Genomic DNA, 25,522 nt, shown 5'->3' with positions numbered 1-25,522 from the left:
CAGACCGTACAAGAATACATATCAAGCACCTCGCCCCGCAGGCAGGGGCCAGTCCTTTCGGAACAAACACAACAAGAGGGGAGCTGGTTCAGGTCCAGGCCCCAGCCACACCCCACAATGAGAATCAACAGACCCATCCACAGGAAGAAGCCATAGGGGGCAGGCTTGCCCGATTCTACCAAAGATGGGTCGAGATAATGTCGGACAAGTGGGTCCTAACCATCATTCAAGAGAAATACTTTCTAGACTTCCACAGCATCCCTCCAAATTTGTGAAATCTTCCTGCCATTCCCCTTCCAAGAGGATGGCAGTGGAAACCACACTAACCAAATTGCTCGCCTTAAAGGCTATAATTCCGGTGCCCACACACCAGCAAAATACTGGACACTATTCCATCTATTTTATCGTCCCCAAGAAAAAGGGAACGTACTGGCCCATACTGGACCTAAAGTCGGTCAAATGCTACCTGAGGGTACCACACTTCCACATGGAAACCCTACTCTCGGTCATAAGGGCAGTACAGCCGGGAGAATTTCTGACCTCCCTGGACCTGTCAGAAGCCTATCTGCATATCCCGGACCATCATGATCATCAGCGCTTCGTACGCTTCGCGATCCTGGACCATCACTACCAGTTCCGAGCGCTACCCTTCGGGCTAGCTACAGCCCCTCGGACGTTCACCAAAATCATGGTCATAGTGGCGGCGACACTGAGGAAAGAAAGAATGCTCGTTCACCCATATCTGGACGATTGGCTGATCAGGGCAAAATCCCCATAGGAAAGTCATCAGATGACCATCAGAGTCAATAACCTCCTGGAGAACCTTGGATGGGTCGTCAACACGACCAAGAGCTGTCTGCAGCTCTCCCAATCTGTGGAATACCTGGGAGACCAGTTCGACACCCAACAGGACAAGGTCATTCTTCCCCCTACAAGGAGAAGGAAATTGATGGACCAGTTGAGAAAACTGTTGAACGGTGCTCGCCCCACTGTATGGGACTACCTACAAGTCCTCGGACTCATGACATCAACCCTAGAAATCGTACCATGGGCAAGGGCCCACATGCGACCACTACAACGTTCCCTACTGTCACGATGGAACTCGATGTCCCAGGACTACACCATCCGCCTCCAGTTGCCGGCGGAGGTTCAGACCCAGCTCCTATGGTGGCTACAAGAAGACCATCTGAGCAAGGGAGTAAGACTATCCCCACCGACCTGGCTCTTGCTCATCACGGATGCGAGCTTGTGAGGGTGGGGAGCCCACTGTCAGGAACTGACGGCCCAGGGGCAATGGGACAAGGAAGAGTTGGGATGGAACATCAATCGACTGGAAGCCCAGGCAGTCAGACTAGCCTGCCTACGGTTCAGTCACAGACTCCTAGGAGAAGCTGTAAGAGTCATGTCGGACAACACCACAACATTGGCCTACATCAACCACCAGGGAGGAACCAGAAGCCAACAGGTGCCCATGGAAATAGACCCCCTAATGACGTGGGCGGAAGCAAACCTGCAAGGTATCTCGGCCGCCCACATCGCGGCAAAAGACAACGTCACTGTGGATTACCTCAGCAGAGAGAATCTAGACCCAGGGGAATGGAGACTGTCGACCATAGCCTTCCAATTGATAGTAAACCGCTGGAACACCAGTCATGGATCTTCTGGCAACCCGGTCCAACGCCCAAGTTCCCAAATTCTTCAGTCACAGACGAGACCCTCAATCCTAGGGGATCGGCGTCCTCATCCAAACCTGGCCACAGGAATACCTGCTGTATGCCTTTCCTCCATGGCCACTACTGGGCAGGATCATCCGCAAGATAGAATACCACAGGGAGCTAGTACTTCTAGTGGCCCCGGACTGACCAAGAAGGCCGTGGTATGTAGACATGCGAAGACTTCTGGCGGGGAACTCCCTGTGTCTACCTCCACACAGGGACCCGCTCCAGCAAGGACCGATCCTCCACAAAGACCCAACTCTATTCTCTCTTACGGTCTGGTCATTGAGAGGACTCGCCTGAAGAAGAGCGGATACTCGAGGGCAGTAATTGACACCTTGCTCTGAGCACGCAAATTTTCCACATCCTTAACTTATATATGAATATGGAGAATATTCGAAGCCTGGTGTGAAGACCGCGACATCCATCCGCTGACAGTCAAAATTCCCATAATCCTGGAATTCCTGCAGGACGGCCTGAAGAAGGGATTGTCTCTCAACTCCATCAAGGTTCAACTGGCTGCGCTGGCCTGCTTCAGAGCCAAAGTGGACAGCATCAGTCTATCTTCCCATCCAGACGTCTACCACTTCCTGAGAGAGGTCAAGCAAATCCGACCACCACTAAAGTGGCCGGTACCCCTATGGAATCTCAATCTAGTACTCGACTTCCTAGCGGGAGCTTCCTTCAAACCTACACACAGTCTGTCCCTACGGCTCCTGACCTTGAAGACTACATTCCTAGTGGCAATATGTTCAGCCCATCGCATCTCCGAACTTCAAGCGCTGTCCTGCCGGGAACCGTTCCTCAGATTCATACCGGGATCCATACAGCTACGCACTGTCCCCTCCTTCCTTCCAAAGGTGGTTTCTCAATCCATCTAAACCAAACCATCTCGCTGCCATCTCCAAATGAGAATAAGGACACGGAAGACTCACGCTGCCTACGCCATCTTAACGTCAGCAGATTCCTAGTCCGCTGCCTGGAAAGATCGGAATCCGTACGAAAGATAGACCACCTATTCGTCCTTCACAGCGGGAAGAAACAAGTGGAAGCATAGCCCACTGGATCAAAAAAGTAATCAAGGGGAAACAAGGGGAAGCATAGCCCACTGGAACAAAAAAGTAATCAAGGCGGCCTACGAGGAGGCAGGCAAGCCTCCACCTCTACAAGTCAAGGCCCATTCCACAAGGGCCCAGGCAGTGTCCTGGGCAGAATCCAAGATGCTGTCACCCACCGAGATCTGTTGGGCAGCGACGTGGTCCTCCATTCACACCTTCTCGAGGTTCTACCTCCTGGACGTTCAGGCCACGTAGGACACAGCATTCGCTAGGGCAGTACTAAGTGGGCCACGGGCAGCCTCCCACCCGGTTCGGGAGTAGCTTTTGTACATCCCATTGGTCCTGAGGAAATGGAGAAATTACTTACCTGATAATTTTGTTTTCCTTAGTGTAGACAGATGGACTCAGTATCCCCCCCACGGATGCCTCATAATACAGAAACCTCGGGTGACAATCCCCGAGAGCAAGACAAGCATGGGTAAGCCATGCTTTACCCCTAGTTAGGACACCCATAGTTACCGGGTGTCGGCGTTTCTCGGTTGAGTGCATTGGCGGTCTCCAGCTAAAATTCACGTCAACCAGTTCAAGTTAATCAAATTAATCAAGTTATTCAAGCACACATATATCCACAATTGCTTTTCGAGGAGAATACTGAAGAGCAGAGCTTCCTGCAGGGCTATATGTAGTGCTGAAGTCAGATTGAAATCTGACTCCGTTTCCAAGTGCTATCAGGAGCACACTATACCCATTGGTCCTGAGTCCATCTGTCTACAGTAAGAGAAAACTAAATCATCAGGTAAGTAATTTCTCCATTAAGCTCTGGAAGTTGTTGCCAGAGGATGTGGTTAGTACAGTTAGTGTAGCTCGGTTTATAAAAAGTCAATCAAGTTGACTTAGGGAAAGGCCACTGCTATTACTGGCATCAATAGCATGGGATCTATTTAGTGTTTGGGTACTTGACAGGTACTTGTAGCCTGGATTGGCCACTGTTGGAAACAGGATGCTGGGCTTGGTGGACCCTTGGTCTGACCCAGTATGGCAATTTCTTATGTTCTTATAAATGGTAAGAACCTCTCTGCTTTTGCCTAAGAGCTGAATGTTTATTCTTTAAATCCATTGTTTAGGTTTCAAGTGGACTTTCAGTGCGGAGACAGTAAGGCACCTCGTGCTGATGTAGCCTTTCATTTCAATCCCCGCTTCAAACGCTCGGGCTGCATCGTTTGCAATACTTTACAAGAGGAGAAGTGGGGCAGGGAAGAAATCACCTATAAGATGCCTTTTGAAAAAGGGAAGCCATTTAAGGCAATTTTCCTTGTCTTGAGTGATAAGTTCCAGGTGAGTTATAGAAGAGAGTTGCTTATGTCTCTCGTTTCGCAGATGCATTTATGCTGGGGGGGTTATTTTTGGTATCAAGGTTCAGATACGGTCTCCTACTTTTAAATGTTTCACTGCCGGACCTCCGTCCTTGCTCTTTATCGCTTAGCTCTTGAGACAGATCATGTAGAACCACCAGGATTCTCCTGCAACCCCTGCCAATGTGTGCAAACTTTGCAGTCATCTGTCTCTGAAAAACTTGAAGAGATGCAGCCTTTTCAGTGATGTCCTTCTGCCAGGCTGTAGCTGACACTGGGAGAGCAATTCTTCGGCCAAGGATCCAAAGAATTGAGATAACGAGACCCTAGACTGAAACCATTTGGTGTTTGGGGGAGAAGATGCTTTGGTAGGACTGTATTTTGTTTACAAAAGTTTGAATGCAAGAAATCTAGAGAAAGCTAAAATGTTGTGTTCTTTCTAGGTTGCTGTAAAGGACAAACACCTACTGCTGTACAACCACAGAATTAACTTGGAGAAAGTAGATACACTTGGAATATATGGCAACGTGAAAGTACGGTCAATTGAGTTTGTTTCTATGATTGTAAGTTAATAAATATTTATTTATCTATTTATTTATTTAAAATTACTTCTAGACCACCTTCTGGCAACAATGTCAATCAAAGCAGTTTATAATACAAATAAAATATTTATACAAATCAAAATCATAAGAGCAAATTTCATATAAAATGAAAACAAAATACAATTCATATAAAATAAACTAAAAATTGACAAAATGCATATTTGCTGCTGTTCACATGTGAAACCACAATGATGGTTTACTGTGTTAGATTGCTCTTCATTTTTTTTTTTTTTTTGAAAATATGTTTATTAACATTTTATAAGGACAACAGCATAAAACAGAACTCATACGGCAACGGTAGCAACAGTGCCAAACAGAAATCCAGATAACTAGCCCAACAAATGTACCCCTCCCACCCCCCCCCCCCCCCCCCCCCCCCCATTCATCGCCGGCCCATGGGGCGCCCCAAAGGGCGATGAGGAGAGCTATGCTTACAGCAAATACCAAATACCAATGCTTACAGGTCGGCACCGACTCGATCGTCGTCAGTGTCCTTGCGCCAGGGGTCAGGCACCCGGCCAGTGTGCGGTCCTATATAAACAGTAAAGGCAGCCCAAACTTTTGAGGTAAGTACAAGCCTCTTTGGCGTAGTTGCTGTCAGCAGGACATGTTCCATGGAACATAAGTTTACCAGGCGTCTGAACCACATTTCATAACTGGGAGAGCTCGTCTGAAGCCAGGCAGCCAAAATTATCCTCTTCCCCACCAGACCAGCTTTAGCCACAAAAAGTTTCCGGGTAACGGAAAGCGACACCAAAGCCGGAGCATCCGACCCAAACAGCCAAAGATGCGGATGGAGTGGCAATTTGGTTTTTAAGATAGCGGAGCAGGTAGTACGCACCTGGCGCCAGAATCGGAGTACCACACCACAATCCCAAAAACAGTGAAAGTACGAGGCAGGACCCGCTGTGCATTTTGGGCATTGGGGGGATGTAGTAATGTTCATTTGGTAAGCCCGTTGGGGTGTGATATAACAGTGCCAAAGAAACTTGTACTGTGTCTCTCGCAATATAATATTATCTGATAGTACAGCTAAATCCATGAAGCATTGTTTAAATTCAGAGAGGGTGAGGGAAAAAAGAACCCACGGTGTCCACTTCGCATAGCAGGATTCTACAGTGTGCGGGTCGGCCAGGTGAGTTGCTTCTTTATAGTAATAAGAGATAGCCGGTGTTCCCCTCCTTCCCACCTGAACAATGTCCCTGAGACGTCGAACCGCCGGGGTGTCTGCGAGCAGGGCCTTTTTAGACTTAAGGAAGTGGAATACTTGATGGTACGCGTAAAGGTCTGTGTCGGGCAGAGAGAAACGCTGTTTGAGGGAGGCAAAGGAAAGGAGATCCCCGGTCACTCCCTCATAGAGGTCAAAAATGTAGGTGAGCCCCAGGCGGTTCCAACGAACGAAAGAGCTCCCTGTTTTCCCCGGGGGAAACAAGTCATGGCCCGCTATGGTGATGCATGAGGTGAGAGTACCCTGAATGCCTCCCAACTTGCAGAACAGTTTCCAGGTTTCCCGACATGTACTCAAAACCGCCTGTGGCTTAAGACGGGTGGGGAGCAGACGCGCATCCTGCTCTTCATTTTAAGGAAGCCATTATTTAAAAGCCTGGGCTGGAAAGAAATTAGTCTGCGCAAGATTTCATACATGTACATAGATCCTGAAGGACTTACTTGATTTTGGCAAATCCAAGATTTTTTTTGTGGCGGGGGAGGGGGGAAGGAGGAGAGAAGCGGGTTTCAGACAGATTGATGGAGCACCAGCACAGTCTTCAGTAGAACAAATGAGAATTTAATGTATTAATTCTATCAAGATGAGCACAATTTAATTAAAAAATCCATCCATTCTCTTCCTTCAGTAAGATCTTCTGCCAATCACCACCTCTGATTGGTTGGAATGCTTTCTCAATTGTGAGACAAGAAAAGGCATTTAAATACCTTTGGGGTTGACATGAATTGCAACAACAGCAGAGGCAAAATGTGATCTCCTAATGCAGCTCAGATTTCCCATTATTAGATAACTTATTCTGTTGATGGTTGTGTAAATGATAAGGAGTTAATTATAGGCATTTTCATGATTACTTGTATATATTTTGTGTAGCTTAAGTTGAGGATTTTAATCCCAGGAGTTACTGTCATGCAGAATTCCCACTGAATCTCTTCCACTGGTGCTGCCCCTGGAGCCCCTAGGCTGTGTGCCTAAGGCTTAATGGGGCTGTCCTAATGGCTGGGATAGTGCCGTGCAGGAAACCGGCGTTCATTTCCTGAACTTGGCTTTTACGTCTGAGGCCAGTTGTTGCTGGGAATACTATGGAGGCGGCATTCACAGCTTTTGGGTGTTCAAGCCATTGGACAATGCTGACACCTACTGGCCAGACTCATGGGGCACATAAGTGCACTGGCTGAATACTGTTGCTGCAGTGGCTGGGCTAGATGATAAAGGGTTAAAGAAAGGCAGGAGATGCCAGGCAATTGCAAAGGAAGTCTCATGGCACCATAGCCCTAGTACTGGCAGATTTCAATTGAGCTGGTAGCCCAGTGGAGCAGGAGGAAACTATACTCCCAACAAAATTAAAGCCATAACAAAGAGAGTTTATGAGGCCAATATTCAGAACCCATTTAGATGGATAACTGAAAAGTTATTTGTCTTATTATCAAAGCAGTGATTGGAAGGCGTAGGCAGCTAAATTCTAACTGCATATGTCGGAGGTGTTCTGGGGGCTGGCGAGAGAAATTTCAGGGAGGAGTGGAGTTAGCCGTATAACTCATGCAGCCTGCTCTGGTTGTGCCGTAGGGCTGTCCTAAAGTTAGCCGGATATACCTATCTGGCTAACTTTAAGATAGCCAAGTATATTCAACGGTACATCGCTAAATATCCCTGTTAAGTTATCCGGATATCCAGCTAACTTAACTAGCTGCTCCGTGGCTGAATATTGGCCCCTATATGTTTATGGTGTGCCATTTCTGATCTTTTTCACCTGCCTGTGGCACTGTTCCAGCTTCATTTATGTGGGAGTGCAGGACTGTTTGTTGTCCTCCTGAATTAATCGTTGCATGTCTGGTGTAGTATACAGTTTCTGGATAAAACAAATTTGAAGGGGTTTTGCTATCTACTCATAACATGAAGAGAGTATGGTTGACTAAGATCCTTTTGTGTTTGCTGTTTAGTATGGTACTGGGATGTTCGAAAATGACATGAGTACTGAAAAATACAATTCATTGTTTAAATTTTGTTTTCCTAGAGATTATTTCTGTATGTATATTTATTTATTTATTTATTTATTTTGTATACCGACATTCGATCGAAATATCACATCGGTTTCCAGATAACAGGTTGAATAGGGCGAGAACTGCCCTATTTTACATTGTAACAAGATAACAATTAATTAAATATTTAATATAAGAAACAATGCAACAGCTGAATATAATTAAATGTGGGTATAGAGAAATGGCAAATAGCCTATATACAGTATGTACAGAATGACTTGGTTACGAATAGAGTGTATATAGAGTGTATAAAGAAGAAGATGAGCTTAGAAATAGGACCGCTTTTTTCTGTAGAAATAGTAAATGTAGGATTGAACCTGTGGCATAAGATATCGTGTTCAGTGCTGTAATATGGGGGATCTGAGTTTGGATAATAAAATGGACACATATAAAATTATCTAACACTAACATAAGTTGAAAAAATCCCATTGATACAAAGTGGACAGAAAGGTTATTTGTTATGAAAAATAAGGTTATTCTAAATTCAATATATATTCAAATTTATAAAAGAGTGGCAATGATAATTTTAATTTTCTTATTTACGGGCCGATACAGTAAAGCGCGGCCGCAGTTACCCCGTTTCTAACCCGCTGTGTACTCACAATTTGGCTGCGTAAGTCTAACCCGCGATTCACTATCCCTTTTAACCCATCCTTATCGCTTCTTTAAATCAACGGGTAACCCTTTCCGCCCGCGGCATGTATATGATATGTAAACGATCGGATTAGCTATTCCCTCCCATTAAGTAACGTGCGCCCCGCCTATCACCTTTTTAACCTACAGTTTAGCTGCGTCTTTAACCTGCTAAATTACCGCCTACCCTTACCCCTGCGTTAGAGGCAGGGGTAAGGGTAGGCGGCAAACTTTCCCCCAGCCCCCGCTCACCTGCCCTGGCCGCCGGTCTCTGGGGCAGCCCCAGTCCTCTCTCCCCTCCTCGCGAAGCAAGGCGCAGGGCGAAAAGCGACTCGACATGCTATTAAAATATTGTAAATAAAGTGTAACAAAAGTTAACTTACTTTTTCTTACAGTCCTCTCTGCCCTCCTCCGGAGGCACGCACCGCGGCTCCCCTGCCTCCCGGGGGCAGCCGGCGGCGAAAGCGGCTTCCAGCAGCCCCCGCCGGGGAAGATGGATGAACTCACGCCCATAGTGCACGGGCGCTCGTCAGCAAAGGCGCATGAACGGGCTTGCGTGACGTCACGGCGTACGTTCATACGCTTTCGCTGACTTGGGCGCCCGTCAATGTCGAGTCGCTTTTCACCCTGCGCCTTGCTCGCCTTAGGTTTTCTTTTGATTAAAGTTGGGATCCACTTCCTGGTACCTGTCATTTCAAATGTCATTTGAAATGACATTTGAAATGACAGGTACCAGCGCACCCAGGATACTGTATAGGCGCTGTATAGAGCTCTATACAGTAAAATGGATTGCGCTTCATGGACGCTTCTTGGATGTGGCTTGCATTTGCATGCTATTTAAATATACTAGCGAGCGGTTTGTGATCCGAACTGTGTGCGTGGCAAACGAGCAGGCGCCCGGCACTGCTGCACTTTTTCTACCGCATCCTTACTGTATCGGCCTGTTAATTAGTAACATATCTCCCCACGTACATCATATAGATGGCTTTCTTTACACCATGAAGGTAAAGTCCTTAGTAAATAAGGTTCAAAAGTGCCTTGCTGTATCTTAATCCTCTACATGTCCTCTTTACAGCCTTCAGAAGGTTTGCAACCTCTCTCTCTTGGGGCAGTTACAATGGATAAGGAAATTGTAAGTTCACTTATTTTCCCTTCTCATGTGTAGTGGTTTGATGAATTCCATTGTTTCAAATTCTGTGTTGTTCTTTTCTTCTTTGCAGGGAGAGAATCTTAGGATAGCTCATTTGGTGAGTGTTTTCATAATCTACAAAAACATGAGTTTCAAAAGAAACGTCTTTTCCTCTTTCATAGCCTGAAAATATTGTATACTGTGTTTTACATACATAGTGTATGTGTGTGACTCTTTTTACATAGACTGTACATATTGTGAAAGTTTTGCTGTCTTTCAAGAAAGTCAGCACACCTTAATGTGACTCTTAGTTCATGAGATCCTCAGATGGGGGAAAAAAAACAAAACTTCTTTATAGGTAATTGCATGATCTGTCCATCCTGAATAATTAGCAGAATAATAGGAAAAGCATTAAAATGCTAGGTAGAAATAAGAACAGATTCAATAGATTAGAAATGGAAAGCTGTAATGCAAAGAAAAGACAATGCAAGCACTTGACAGATTGTAGTCACACCCAGTGGCACAGGCAGCACCCAAACAGCCTGTGCCTTTAACTTGTATGTAACAAGAACCACACCCAAAGGCCAAAATGGAAACATGACATACACAATGGATGACAGCAGAAGATACTTATTATGTAACAGTTTGTTCTGTGACACACAACACCCATAGCACTTGAAATCTCTCATAACATGAAAAACAGAAAAACACAACATGAGAGCGCACTTTGTCAGATAGCTGCCATGTCACAAACTGAGAGACCTACAAAGAGAAATATTCAGTGCTTAAATACGACCCAGTAAAACTTGTCTCCTGGACCATGATACTGTTGTAGATCTCCTCCAATCATCGGCCTGGACCCAGAGAGCCCCACCAAGAGAGAAACAGATAAATTTACCGATGTAATTTCACAGCCCTCCAGTTCTTTGCTGATAGCCTGTCTGCTTATAATGGAAGTAGACGGTGCACATTAGGCTGATGTTAGGAACTGTGATGTCACTAACAGCATGGGCCTTTGCCACTGAAAATTGCACAAAGCATTGGTGAGCTACTGGCTGAAGAAAACAATCTTTGGATTAACATAAGCTTTGTGAGTGGGTCTTCTTTGAGAACGAGGTTGTGAAACATCTGCTGTCTGGCTCTGTGAGGCTTCTTGTCTGTGGACTGTGATTGCAAGAACTGGGCTAGTGGACTTGGGAGGAGATATAAAATAAGGTAACAATTTCCCAGGTCATTTTGTCTTAAGGCTCAGCACCAGGTCCCAGCCTCAGTTCCAGTTGAGCTGGAAATGCAAAGGAGCAAGAGGAAACTGCCATGCCCAAAATGGTGAAAAAATACAATATAATATCCAAATAGAAAGGAGACATAGGAACAAGATGCAAAATGGAAGCAATACAGCGAAGATATAGGAAAGATGATATTTATTTATTTATTTATAAAACTTATATACTACTTATAGATTTCTTAAGTGGTTTACAATAACAATATTCATAATTAAAACAGAAAACAAATAATTAACATTTGATACAAACGTAAATAATCAGCCAATAAAAATATGGATCATAAAACTCAATGCTACCTAGACATCTACAGTGGTAAATTTCTGCTATTTAACACCACTTTCATTTTACAATCTGCGATGATTATAAAGATTATCCCTAAGAAATGGAAAAATTAAAGGCTTGATTGAAAAAGAAAGATTTTATCAATTTTCTAAATTTTGTTATTGAGCTTTCTTTTTTTATCTCTTAAGAGTAAAATATTCCATAAAATTGGGCCCTGTGTCATGAAAAGTTGCTCATGAGATTCATCAAGGCGAATTTTCCTAATTGAAGAGACTTCTAAAAGTGACTGAAGTGGGTCGATTTATAGTTTCAAATCTGTATTAAATATATCAGAAACAAGCCCATTAATCCCTTTAAAAACAAAAAGTGCAATCCAAAATTTAATCCTCCAGATTATAGGCAGCCAATGGAGTTGTATTAGAGTAGGAGTGATTCGCTCTCTTAATGGAAGCCCAGCAGTAATTCTGACTGCAGAATTTTGTACATATTTATTTATTTATTTATTTATTTAACTTTTTATATACCGACATTCATTTGCACATCACATCAGTTTACAGAGAACAGTTGAAAAATGAAAATGAAATTACATATTAACAAATTGAGTAACTGTGCCTTAACAATTAGGATAGCTAAATAGTTAGAGGTGAGAGCAAGTGGAGGGAAAAAAGAGAGGAAGAGCAAAAAGGAACAAGTAACTATTGGGCCGATACAGTAAAGCGCGGGCTGGCTTGCGTGCTTTTTTACGCGACTTGGACGTGCGTTTTAGACGCATAAGACGGACACGCGATCCAGTATACGCTCTACTGTGTCCTCAGCGCGTGCTGAAAATGACGCGTAAAAATTGACACCCACTGCATGTAGATGCTATGTTAATGGTGTTGAATGATGTATAATGAGCTGATTAGCTATTCCCCTCAATACAGTAATGCGCCCAAAATAGTGCGTCTTTAACCTGCACATTTTCCGCATCTTTACCCTCAATATTTACCGCGTACCCTGACCATGGCGTTAGTGTGGTGCTGTGCTCTTGACAGTCGTGAATATCCAACGGACAGCATCGGACAGCGTCATGGACTACATGTATATATTGGCGATCTTTTTTCAATGGATGCGAAGGAGATTAAGAAATGCTCTGCGAGTGAATTCTAGATGGCCTATTGGAGACAACAGCCAACAGGAGTACCCGGCGCTCAAGGTAGCAGCCATGGACGTTGGAAGGCAGCGGGACCTCCGATCATGGATGTCTGGAAAGAGGCGGGAATGTCCATGATCGGAAGCCCCGCTACCTTCCATGTCCGGGCATTCAAGGCGCTCAAGGCAGCGGCCATGGACGTTGGAAGGCAGCGGGACTTCCGATCATGGACGTCCGGAAAGAGGCGGGAACGTCCATGATCAGAGGCCCTGCTACCTTCCACGTCCTGCTACCTTCCATGTTGGAAGGCAGCTATTTCTGGACGTCCAGGCTTCCTTGAGCGCCTTTCCAGGCGCCTGGACATGGAAGGTAGGGGCCGACGTTCCCGCCTCTTTCCGGACGTTCATGATCGGAGGGCCCGCTGACTTCCAACATCCATGGCCGCTGCCTTGAGCGCCCGGACGTGGAAGGTAGCGGGGCCTCCGATCAAGGATGTCCGGATGCTCAGGGCAGTGGTCCCAGTGTCCATGCGTGGTCTGTTGGAAAGAACCATCCACTTACCTGCTGAAAGCGTTTCCGATCTTCTGAATGATATCCAAAGGTACCGCTGTAACCACTCTGTCCTGGCCCGAACCAAATACAAAGGGATTTTTGCTACTTGGCGATGCGACTTATATACACGTCCAAGGTAGGATTATGACATGGCAATGATATCACAAAAGGGGGGAAAATGGGATAAGTTTCCAAATCGATGAAAAGTTTGGAATGTAACATTTCCAGATCGATAACATTTCCTACATTTTCAAAATTACATTAGAAATGACAGGTATGGATCCAGCGCACCCTGGATACTGTATAGGCGCTCTATACCGCCCTGTACAGTAAAATCGATTGCGAATGCCTACCGCTTCATAGGCGCACTTTTGGCGCTCCTTTGGTGCCACTTGGATTTGCGTCTAATTTGAATACTGAATTGAGCGGATCGAGAACCAAAATGTGCGCCCGACACTGCCGCACATTTTTTTGCACGTTGGTACTGTATCGGCCCGTATCATAGTTGAAACTGGAGAGATCAGCATATTGTAGGACTGGGTCAGAGATTTAGGGGATATCGTGTTTCTGGGGTAGGGGTTTAGGAGTCAGTGTAGGGGGTGTGGGCGGGTTATTGGTAGGCTTGCTTAAAGAGCCATGTTTGAGGGTTGTTTTTTTTAATTTAGTGTATTGGGTTCAAGCCTTAAGTCGGGGGGCATTGTGCTCCAAATGGTGGATCTGGCAAGAGAAAGTGCACGTTCCCAGGTCGAGGACAGGTGGGTGAGTTTAGGAGAGGTTATTGGTAGGATGCCATTGTTGGCAGATCTTGTGGATTTTCGTGGGGATTGAAAGCACAGTGAGGAATTGAACCAGTTTATGTTTTGGTTGTAGAGTGTTTTGTGGATAACAGTGAGGCTCTTGAAGCATATTCTGAGGTTGACAGGGAGCAAATGCAGGTTTTTTAGTATAGGGGTGATGTGTTCATTTCTTCTAGTGTTAGTGAGGATTCTGGCGGTGGCGTTTTGTAGCATCTGGAGGGATTTTAGGGAGGTAGCTGGGAGTCCTAAAAGTATGGAGTTGCAGTAGTCAATTTTGGATAGGATGAGGGCCTGGAGGATTGTTCTGAAGTCGTTATGGTGTAGCAGGGGGTCTTAGTTTTTTTAGCACGTGGAGTTTGTAAAAGCAGTCTTTTATTGTGGAGTTTATGAATTTCTTTAGGTTCAACTCATTGTCTAGAGTGACTCCTAGGTTTCTGACTTCTTTTGTGAGTGGGGATTTTACTTGGTGGGGGGAGACTGTGGGAAGTAAACAGAGGTTTGTGGCTTATGATTAGTAGTTCAGTTTTGTTGGTATTTAGTGAGAGTTTCATTTGATTGAGGAGTTGTTTGATGGAGATGAGTTGGTTGTCCCAGAGCTGGAAGGATTTGGAGATGGATTCATTGATGGGTAAGAGGATTTGGATGTCGTCGGCATATATGGAGAAGGTAAGTCCTATGCCGGTTAAGAGTTTGCATAGAGGGAGCATGTACAAATTGAAGAGACATATTGAAGGGAACGTAATGTAGATTGTACTAAACCTAGAAGCAGACTATTACAATAATGGGCATCATAATTAGTGAATGCATTATTGTTTTTAAATCATGCTTATCAAGATTTTATACCTTTTTAAATCTTCATTCTCTGTGTTTTTGCATTTATTCATCTAGCCTCCTTTCCTTTGTTTGGGTTTAGACAACCTCAGTTCTCAGTCTTGACATTCACAAATAGATCAGAAGTAATTTTATTAGTTTGCTAGGCACTGGGAACCTCAGTTGGCTTTAGGTTTCTTTGAATCAATGACATAATGCCAATCATCATGCAGCACTAACTTTACAGAGGATCATTATCAGTGCACAGATGTAAAAAATGAAATTGATACATAGACTGAAGCTTAAAGGCAAATTCTATTTATATTTTTAATATTGATAAAGAATCTTTTGCAACAGGGCATAATTAAACCACACAAATGGAGCTGGAAAGCAGGTTGAGTTGGGCATAGTTCACTGTTTTTGTTGAGTGCTAAAGCTGTTTTGGGTTATTTTTTTATCTGTTTATTTAAACAAGCCACAGCAGTGTACAACTTATCTGCACAATCAGTATGACTTCTGTCCTAAAAACAGAAAACCCTGAATATGGACAGTAAATTGGCAAATACCAAATGGGCGTGGAGTGTTATCAACAGTTTGTCTTCCCTTGCCAATTTCAAATTGGAGACCGTACATTATTGTGCTTGTCCAGTGGTTCTTTAAGAGCCTGCCACTTTGCTTTCTCAGCAGGCAGTCATAAGAGAGTTCTTCTGCATTTGTGTATAGCCAGACATGCTGCATGAAAAAGTTGATTAGTTAGTTCCCTCAGCCCCTCATGTATTACCTATTAGACCACAGACCAAAGAGTCAAATAAAAGGGTTTGAAGTCAGGCTCTGTCTGCATATGGTTGAGATGAGTTTTAACACCTGGGACCAAAGGTTTTGTATTTCTCCGTAGTCCCATCACATATACATATAGCTGCCCTCTTGTCCACACCTTCTCCAACACGAGTACTAAAGCTGTTGATCTCGGCCAGTGAAAGACTTGCAGTGAGCTTTGCGTGATAGGAAACCATAGCCTAGCATCAGTTGGAAAAGGCAGAGGCAAAATTAATGGTGCTAGGGCCAAGACTTTGCTATCTTAGATGATAACTTTCAAAGCTGGGTGCGCACAATATTTTATAATCTGCGTGGATACAATATGCACAGGTTATAAAATATGAATACATATGTATGCGAACATGCTTGTATATGTAAAAACCATGTGCCACGCAAGTTTGCACTTATCCGGCTAAGTAGCAGCACTTATCCAGATAAGTCTGAAAAGTACTGCTTTTCAGATTTACCCGGCTAAGACGGTAACTTTCAAATCCGTGCGCAGTTACCGGCGCGTGCACATGAATGCGACGATTTTATGACATGCACGCGTTGACAAGCGCATGTTATAAAATCCGTTACCTGCACGCACAATCTTATATTGGTGCACGTGGGTGCCGAATCACGTGTGTAAGTGGGGAGGATTTTACAACCTGCGTGTGGCAATGCAATTGGCCCTATTCCCTATTCCCTTCCAGTCTCCTTACTAAATGAGCGGACTGGGAAGCAACTTCCTAAAACCTCTACCTAACCTGCCTACACTATTTTTTTTTTTTTTCTACTTAACCCGCAGTCCATAACAGCAGCAACATTTGCGGGTCCGTTGTTTCTGGCGCGCACTTCAGCGGACAATGCTTTAATGGCGCTATCCCAGCCCGCCCACATTACCACCTCCGGCCTGCCCCTTTTTCTGAAAGCCTTTCATCTTCACATACTGGGAGATACGCATGTGGCCGCGGGCATACGAAAATCCCTGCGGTGCGTGCATGTCCCGTCCATGCGCGTAACTCCCAGTATAGGTGCGCATTTACCTTTTAAATTCAGCCTTTCCTAGCATGTAGCAGATGGACTCAGGACCAATGGGTATAGTGTACTCCTGATACCAGTTGGAGACGGATCAGATTTCAATCTGACGTCAGCCCTAGTACATATACCCCTGCAGGAAATGCAGCTCTTCAGTATTTTCCGTCTCCGTAGTAGTTAGGGACTACCTGCACGCTCTCACAGCGTTAGAGCAAAATTTAACGGAGAAAACCCAAAATAAGAAGAAAACCTACCTCAACAGCGAGCCCCGCTCTCCTGCGGTGACAACCTCTGGTCCCTCCCCCAGTTGAGAATTCCCGAGGTGATTTCCGTGGTTCTTCGGAGGTGAGCCTTGGTCCGGCGGCCGATCCTTGGCAGGGTCCTAGCCCCTGAGCTCGGGCACGGCTGAGAGGTAGCGGGTGCAACCACGAGCGTGGCGGTGAAGGTATTTGCCTTCTTCCACCACAGACTGAGACCGCCTGGATCGAAACCGGGAAGCGCCGAGACAAGATAAGGTTGAAATCTTGTTTAAAGTCTCCGGTCTCTGAAGCTCGAGGAGTCGCACAGGTCACCGGCCGGGACCAGTGCCACCGGGTTGGTCCGCCCTAGCAGGGCTTGACCCCGGTTAGAGCCACGGGCTCTCCCACGTGGGGACCCTCCGAGGTGGTCGCCATATTGCCCGCGTGGGCGCCGTCGCCATTTTGGCCCTGTTCGCCGCTCTGACTGCCGTCTCGATCCGTGCGCATAGGGCGAGTTGTGCGCACAACATTTCTTGTGTGCACAACGTTACACGCCTAAGTGCTGTATGCACAAGTTACACGCACAACTCACGCGTACTAGGCCAGGCACATAACTATGACTTGTGCGCGCATCAGTGCGCACATCTGTCCACATGCACATATCCGACGCACAAGAGATTTCCGCATCTATACCTATGGCACCACCCGAAAAGGAGCTCAAGGCTCAGGGTCTCTGCCCAGCATGCCACATCAGAGCCGCACAACACGAAGAGGCCGATGCCCTGTGTATCCAGTGAGGTGGCCCTGGGAGATCAAGCCCAGGGCCAGCCCCATCCGGGCCTGAGTGCTAGTTCTTCAATAAGTACCCTGGACATAGCAAATCCCAGTGGGACACTCCCCCAAACGGGGCTCCCCAGGGACACAGCGCCTCTTAGCTTGGACCCAGCGTCTATCTCCTGGGTGGAATTTTTCAAAGGCCTGCACACCTTCGTTCACATGCAGACGGAGCCTCCGGTATCACGGTCTCAGCCTCCACCAGAGGACCGCTACGCTCTGGGCCCCGCTAGGCCCAGGGTAATGAACCCACCATCCAGAAGCCCCACTTATGCGGACACGGACATCTCGGAGGAGGAATCAGAGCCCCTGGAGGAAGGGGAACTCCCTCCGGGGACAGAGCCTCACCGGACAATGAGACGTTTCTTCACCAAGGAGGAGCTTCCAAACCTGGTCACCAACAGCCTGAAGGAACTTGCGATTCCGGGCACAAGTGCCTCTGGGGAACCTAAGACAAATCTTCTGCTAGAGGGACTCCTTCAGGCCTCCCACCATTTCCCTCTGTTACAAGCCATTCAACAACTAATTGACCTGGAATGGACTGCTCCAGAGTCCACATTCAAAGGGGGACGGGCTATGGCAGCCATGTACCCTCTGGACCCAGCGGCCAAAGACCTCCTGACATGCCCAAGAGTGGATGCTATGGTCTGTGCGGTCTCGAAGCGCACCACTATCCCAGTGGAGGGAGGTGCAGCACTCAAAGATGCGCAAAACAGACGTCTGGAATCCATCCTTAAACAGTCCTTTGATGTCACCGCTATGTCTCTACAAATAGCGGCCTGCTGCACTGTTGTGACATGTGCCTTCCTATCACAAACAGGAGCAACACTCCTGGGGAAGCCATGGAACCAGCAGTATCATTCCTCGCGGATGCTGCTTCCGACCTGGTATGCACCGCAGCTGGAGGAGTGTCATCAGCTGTGGCAGCCAGGAGACAACTCTGGCTCCGAAGCTGATCGGCTGACGCGTCTTCCAAATCGAGACTCACAAGGATGCCCTTCAAGGGATCCCTCCTGTTCGGCAGTGAACTAGAGAAACTGGCTGAGAAATGGGGCGAGTCCCCACAACCGCGGCTACCGGAGGACAAAAGCAAGAGAAACCAGCAACCCTTCCCCCGATCCTCCAGGGGCAGAGGTGCACAGCACTTCAATCCATACAGAAATATTTATCAAGTGCCCCGCCCTACAGGCAGGAACCAGTCCTTTTCAAACAAGCACAATAAAAGGGGAACCAGCTCGGGTCCAGGCCCCAGCCGCACCCAACAATGAGATTCAGCCGACCAGTCCAAGGGAAGAAGCCAAAGGGGGCAGACTAGCCCTATTCTACCACAGATGGGTCGAGATAACTTCGGACAAGTGGGTCCTAACCATCATTCGAGAGGGGTACTACCTGGATTTCCTACGAACCCCTCCGGAAAAGTTCGTGGAATCCCCCTGCCACAACCCCTCCAAGAGGGTGGCAGTGGAAGCTACACTGGCCAGACTACTGGCCCTCGAGGCCATAACCCCATAACCTCCACAAGTAATAAATACTGGGCATTATTCCATTAATTTTATCGTCCCCAAGAAAGAGGGGACATTCAGGCCCAAATTGGACCTCAAGTCGGTCAACTGCCACCTGAGGATTCCCTGCTTCCGCATGGAAACCCTATGCTCTGTAATAAGGGCGATACAACCAGGAGAGTTTCTCATATCCCTGGATCTTTCGGAAGCCTACCTACACATCCCGATCCATCAGGAACATCAGGGCTTCCTACGCTTCAAAATCCTGGACCGTCACTACCAGTTATGGGCACTGCCCTTCGGGCTAGCCACAGCACCCCAGACGTTCACCAAGATCATAGTGGTGGTGGCGGCAACACTGAGGAAGGAAGGAATCCTCGTACACCCTTACGTAGACGATTGGCTGATCAGGGCGAAATCCCCAGAGGAAAGTCACCAGGCAACCAACAGAGTCAAAACTCTACTGGAGAGCCTCGGATGGGTGGTCAACACAAACAAGAGTTGTCTGCAGCCCTCACAGTCTCTAGAATATCTAGGAGTCCGATTCGACACCAAAGAAGACAAGGTCAGCCTGACTCCCACAAGGAGATCAAAACTGAGGAACCTGTTACAAATCTGCTAAGCGAACCCCGCCCCATAGCATGGGATTACCTACAAGTCCTCGGTCTGATGGCATCCACACTGGAGGGGAGCTCACATGAGACCCCTACAGCGCTCACTCCTATCGCGATGGAATCCACTGTCTCAGAACTACACCGTACGCCTACCACTCCCGGGCAGAGTTCGGACCCAGCTACCTGAGCCAGGGAACAAGACTATCTTCACCAACCTGGACCCTGCTCACCACAGACGCCAGCCTACGAGGATGGGGAGCACACTGCGAGGAGCTAACCGCCCAAGGATAGTGGAATGCAGAAGAGTCGGAATGGAACATCAACCGCCTAAAAGCGTGGGCAGTCAGACTAGCCTGCCTACGGTTCATTCACAGACTCCGAGACAAAGCGGTCAGAGTAATGTCAGACAATGCCACAACAGTGGCCTACATCAACCGTCAGGGGGGAACCAGAAGCCAACAGGTGTCTCTGGAAATAGACCTCCTAATGTCGTGGGCGGAAGTAAATCTCCAGGAGATCTCAGCCATCCACATCGCCGGGAAAGACAACATCACGGCGGATTACCTCAGCAGAGAAAGTCTAGACCCAGGAGAATGGAAGCTGTCGACCGCAGCGTTCCAAATGATTGTGAACCAGTGGGGAACACCAGACATGGACCTTCTGGCAAACCAGTCCAACGCCCAAGTACCCAGTTACTTCAGCTGCAGGCGGGAACCTCAGTCCCAGGGGATCGATGTCCTGGTACAGACCTGGCCACAGGGGACTCTTATTATACACCTTCCCGCCGTGGTCCCTGTTGGGCGCAATCATTCACAAGATACAGCAACACAGGGGACTAGTACTTCTGGTGGCCCTGGACTGGCCAAGAAGACCGTGGTACGCAGACATGAGGCGACTACTGGCAGGGACCCCCCTGCCGCTGCCTCCACACAGAGACCTGCTCCAACAAGGGCTGATCCTCCACGAGGACCCAACTCCATTCTCTCTTACGGCCTGGCCATTGAGAGGGCTCGCCTGAGAAAGAGCGGATACTTGGGGGCTGTAATAGACACCCTATTCTGAGCACGCAAGTTCTCCACATCCTTAACGTACATAAGGATTTGGTGAGTATTCGAAGCCTGGTGCGAAAATCACAACATCATACCATGCTCAGTCAAAATTCCCGTGATTTGGAATTCCTACAGAACGGACTACAGAAGGGATTGTCCCTCAACTCCATCAAGGTACAGGTGGCCGCATTGTCATGCTGTGGCACCAAGAGCGAGAGCGACAGCATAGCCTCTCACCCAGACGTTTCACGCTTCCTGAAAGGAGTCAAACACATCCGCCCACTCCTAAGTGGCCGGTACCTTTTTGGAACCTCAACCTGGTCCTAGATTTCCTAGCAGGAGCCTCCTTCAGGCCTCTCCGCGGACTGTCTCTCTGACTATTGACTTTGAAGACAGCATTCCTGCTGGCAGTTTGTTCAGCCTGCCGCATTTCAGAACTACAGGCACTGTCCTGCCATGAGCCATTCCTCAGGCTTACCCTGGGACCCATTCAGCTACGCACGGTCCCTTCGTTCCTTCCCAAAGTGGTTTCACACTTCCATCTCAACCAAACCATCTCGCTACCATCACCGGATGAGTTTAAGAATTCGGAAGAAGCTCGAAGTCTACGCCACCTCAACATCGGCAGACTCCTATCCAGATACCTGGAAATGTTGGAACCTGTACGAAAAACGGACCACCTATTCGTCCTGTATAGCGAGAAGAGACAAGGGAAAGCAGCCTCGCGAGCAACCATAGCCCGCTGGATCAAAGAAGTTATCAAGGCGGCCTACGTAGAAGCAGGCAAGCCACAGCCTCTACAAGTCAAGGCCCATTCTACTAGAGCCCAGGCAGTGTCCTGGGCGGAAAGCAGAATGTTGTCACCCACCGAGATTTGCAGGGCGGCGACATGGTCCTCCATCCACACCTTCTCCAGGTTCTACCGCCTGGATGTTCAGGCTCGGGAGGACACAGCATTCGCAAGGGCATTACAAAGTGGGTCACGGGCAGCCTCCCACCCAGTTTGAGAGTAGCTTTTATACATCCCATTGGTCCTGAGTCCATCTGCTACACGCTAGGAAATGGAGAAATTACTTACCTGATAATTTCGTTTTCCTTAATGTAGACAGATGGAATCAGCATCCCACCCTTGGCCTCCGTTACTCATGGAATTTTCGAATGACTCTAGGGTAAGCCATGCTTTCCTTCACTTAGGACACCCATCCTACTGGGTGTCGACGCTTTCCGATTGAGGGGACTGGCGGTCTCCAGCTATAGCCAATTCAACCCGATCAAGTTAATCAAGTTATGAAGTTTAACCAAGTTATGAAGTTATTCAAGTTAATCAAATTAGTCAGTCACACATATATCCACAATGCTTTTCGAGGAGAATACTGAAGAGCTGCACTTCCTGCAGGGGTGTATCTACTAGAGGTGATGTCAGATTGAAATGTGATCCGTCTCCAACTGCTATCAGGAGTACACTATACCCATTGGTCCTGAGTCCATCTGTCTATACTAAGGAAAACGAAATTATCAGGTAAGTAATTTCTCCATTAAGTAAGGTAGCCAGGGAAAAGTCTGAAAAAGCGCTACTTAGCTTGCTAAGTCAAATAAACCTGCTACTTAGCTGGCTAACTCACTGGAGATTTATCATTTTGATATAATAGCGAAATGATCATCCACGGGGAAATAAGGGGTGGGGAGTGATAGTGCATTTTCACCTGCTGTGGTTGCGGCCCCGCTGGACACTATCGCTCCTGTAGCGCCAATGAAATAGCTGTAGCTATTTCTGGCGCTAATGTGAGCACTAATGTGCGATACATTATTGCCCACAGCGCTACAAGCCCCTAATATTTGTTAACCCCGCCTAAAGTCCGGCCAAATTCCTCCCCTTTCCCTAATTTGAATTTTGAACTCATGATGCGATAACGGCCTATCGCGATTTGAAAAATGATCCCCTAAGATAGCTGGATAAGTAGCAATTTAAGAGTTATCCGTCTAAGTAGAGCTTTTTCCCAGACTTGTCTGGTTATCTTTCTACGCGGGTAAGTCTAAAAAGTGCTGATTATACAAACCAGTAGTGCTTTTCAGATTTATCTGGCTAAGTAATGCCTTGCTGCTATTTAGTCAGATAAACTTGAACTTGGCCATCTAAGTAGAGACAAAGGTACTACTTAATTGGATAAGTCAAATTTAACCAGATAACTGAGAGCAAATGATCCACATGGGTATCTTTACTTCCAGTTTTAAAGGGATACGCAAATAGACTTTACACACATAAATTAGATGCATTTACCCTCCCCCCAGGTAAGTCAGCTTTTACACACTTAAGGGTCGATTTTAAGACCCACGCGTGCCGATTTTATAACATGTGCGAGCCGTCACTTGCATGTTATAAAATCCAATGACTGCACACACATGTGCGCTGGATTTTAAAAACCGTGCATGCGGGTGGCTTGTGACTCATGCTCAGGGGGATTTTAAAACCTATTAAGAAACAGACTGGAACTTTACTATCTCTAACATTATCCTTACTACCCCCTACCTAACTCTTAGAATTTTTTTTATTTTTTACCTTGCTGCTCCTCTGGAGCAACAGTAGATTCCACACGTTCACCAGCTGCTGACGCGCGCTTCCCCAGGTCAATGTCGAATGGTGCTGTTCCAGCCCACCCCTTTCTTTCGGCCCGGCACTTCGGTGTGTATGCGCGTTGGCCGGGCCCTTTGTGAAATGCGCACAGTGCGCGCAAGGCCCGGCCTTGCGTGTAAGCTCCATTTTGTATGCATGGTGGGCTTTTGAAATGTACTTGATAGGTTAGGGGATTTCCTAATATGCTTGCGATAATGAAATAACTAGTTTTATTATTAGTCTATCAGCCTAGTCCATCTGCAGCTCACGAAGAACCTCCTGCCTCTTCAGCCTGAAGTCCCCCCATTTCACCCAGAATCCCTCACCCAGTCATTTTTAAGATGTTTACGATCACTTACTCCTAATATTGAGCAGAGTAAGGTGCCACATTTACATGTGTAAATTGCTTATAAAATAACAACTTAATCGTGTAAACGTTGGCCTCGCCCCAGATCGCCCCTTTTTTACATGTGTGAATTTATTCACGGACCCTGATTTACGAACGTATGCAGAGGTTTTAAAATAGCATATACTCACGTTTATGCTATTTTACACATGTAAGTGCTATTTTTTACGTGCACAACTTTTGAAACTTCACCTTTTAATGCAGGTGATGGAGGAGGCAGCCAGGTTAGGCAGCTTCTTGGCACCAGAATAGTGAGTACCAGGTTGGAGCAATGAAGGATGGCAAAGCTCGACTCAAGAATGAAAATCAGACTTCTGCGTGAAAATACATGTAGACGCACACACGCGTAATGCAAAGAATGCCTTTGGAAATGTTGTGTACTCCAGGAATTTCCTTTGGAATTACTGTAATTTTCCAGTGTTGTGTAACAGGTTAAAGCTCCTCAGACTGGTCTCAGACTGATGTCGTATAACTGTTAAATGATACACATTTCATTTTTTGCGGTAAGTTTAAGTTATTCTAAAATCATTTAATATATTCCATAATGTAATTCTGAACATTATGAGGGAGGTAGGTTGGATAATAATTTGTGATCATCACAGATTTAAAAATAAAAAATGTATAGAAGACAATACCTTGAAATATGTGTGTGTGTGTGTCATTTCAGGTCATTCCTTACATAGGTCGTCTTTGTAATCCACTTGGTCCTGGCCGGACAATTGTTGTCAAAGGTGAAGTGAACAAAGATGCAAACAGGTGACTATGAAGAAATGATTTCAGCAGGGTCAAGGTGTGTTTTTAAAGTGTTGATTGTATCAAAATAACACCTAAGAAGTATGTTTCAGGTTCCAGCAGTCAGAGTGAATGAAATGCGACTGGTATAGGGAATGGCACATGGTGCCCTTTGATTGGATTCTGTGTTCTTGTTCCTTCGAAGTCCAAAAACCGCTGCCAATTTTCTCAAGTTTCAAAAAATTCTGCAAATATCTTACCCCAGGATCCTGGTGTAGATTAATTATCTGAACTACTTTGATTTTCTTTGATCTTGGAAAATTTTCTAAAGGTTCTGAGGAATGGGACATGCTGATATTTGTTTGGGACTTGATCAAATTTAACAAAAAATGTTTGACAGAATTTTCATGTAATTATATGGTGTGTTTGTTATGTGTGGAATTTGTTTCCCACGTATGTTAAAAGGTTGGTCCTTCGCCTGTAAATTAAATAGTCTAGGTTTAATAATTTAATGAATTAAAATGTATTTAAATGCTTTTGAATACATTTCTTACCACTAATTAATTGTGATTTGGTACAGCGATTGGACAGGCCTGGATTACAACAGAATCAAATAGGTCACTGTGATAAAAATAAAAAATATTTGCTAAGTCCTCTCTTCAACTGAACCACTCGGGTAGCAGTAAATCCAGGAGCACTGGGAAATGCGATAGAGCTAAAAGAAAAAAAAAACATGAAACTAGTAAGGGAAATTTTGTAACAGCCCACTAAAAGGGAAATTTTAAAACCTGCGCACGGGAGTCCAGGTGTGTGTGGTTGCTGGCGCACGCACATGGATGCGGCAATTTTATAACATGCACTTGTCAACATGCACATGTTATAAAATCCACTACCTGTACGCACATGAGCGCCTGATTTTATGTCAGCACACATGAGTGACAAATTGTGTATGTAATTGGGGGGGGGGGGGGGTTTCTAATATGCGTGCGGCAGCACGCTAGGCCCTATTCCCAGTTCCCTCCCAGTGCGCTCCAATAAGGGAACTTCCTAAACCCCCTAACTACCCTGCCTGCCTTTTTCCCTACTAACCCCG

General features: G+C 46.2%; 1 protein-coding gene across 6 annotated transcripts in view; it reads left to right on the top strand.

Annotated features, from left to right (window-relative positions):
• Nucleotides 1-25,522, top strand: part of LGALS8 (galectin 8) — a 214,223-nt gene that overhangs the window by 173,243 nt on the left and 15,458 nt on the right. For all 6 annotated transcript variants that reach the window (XM_029593819.1, XM_029593820.1, XM_029593822.1 and 3 more), the window contains 5 exons: nucleotides 3,898-4,108; nucleotides 4,569-4,688; nucleotides 9,697-9,753; nucleotides 9,842-9,868; nucleotides 24,365-24,453. In XM_029593819.1, the coding sequence (XP_029449679.1) occupies nucleotides 3,898-4,108; nucleotides 4,569-4,688; nucleotides 9,697-9,753; nucleotides 9,842-9,868; nucleotides 24,365-24,453 (504 nt within the window). The remainder of the gene's footprint in view (nucleotides 1-3,897; nucleotides 4,109-4,568; nucleotides 4,689-9,696; nucleotides 9,754-9,841; nucleotides 9,869-24,364; nucleotides 24,454-25,522) is intronic.

The sequence above is a fragment of the Rhinatrema bivittatum genome, chromosome 3 (genome assembly GCF_901001135.1).
Source record: "Rhinatrema bivittatum chromosome 3, aRhiBiv1.1, whole genome shotgun sequence".
NCBI classification, from domain to species: Eukaryota; Metazoa; Chordata; class Amphibia; order Gymnophiona; family Rhinatrematidae; genus Rhinatrema; species Rhinatrema bivittatum.
The sequence above is the reverse complement of the archived record's forward strand: the minus strand, read 5'-3'. Positions and strand labels throughout refer to the sequence as shown.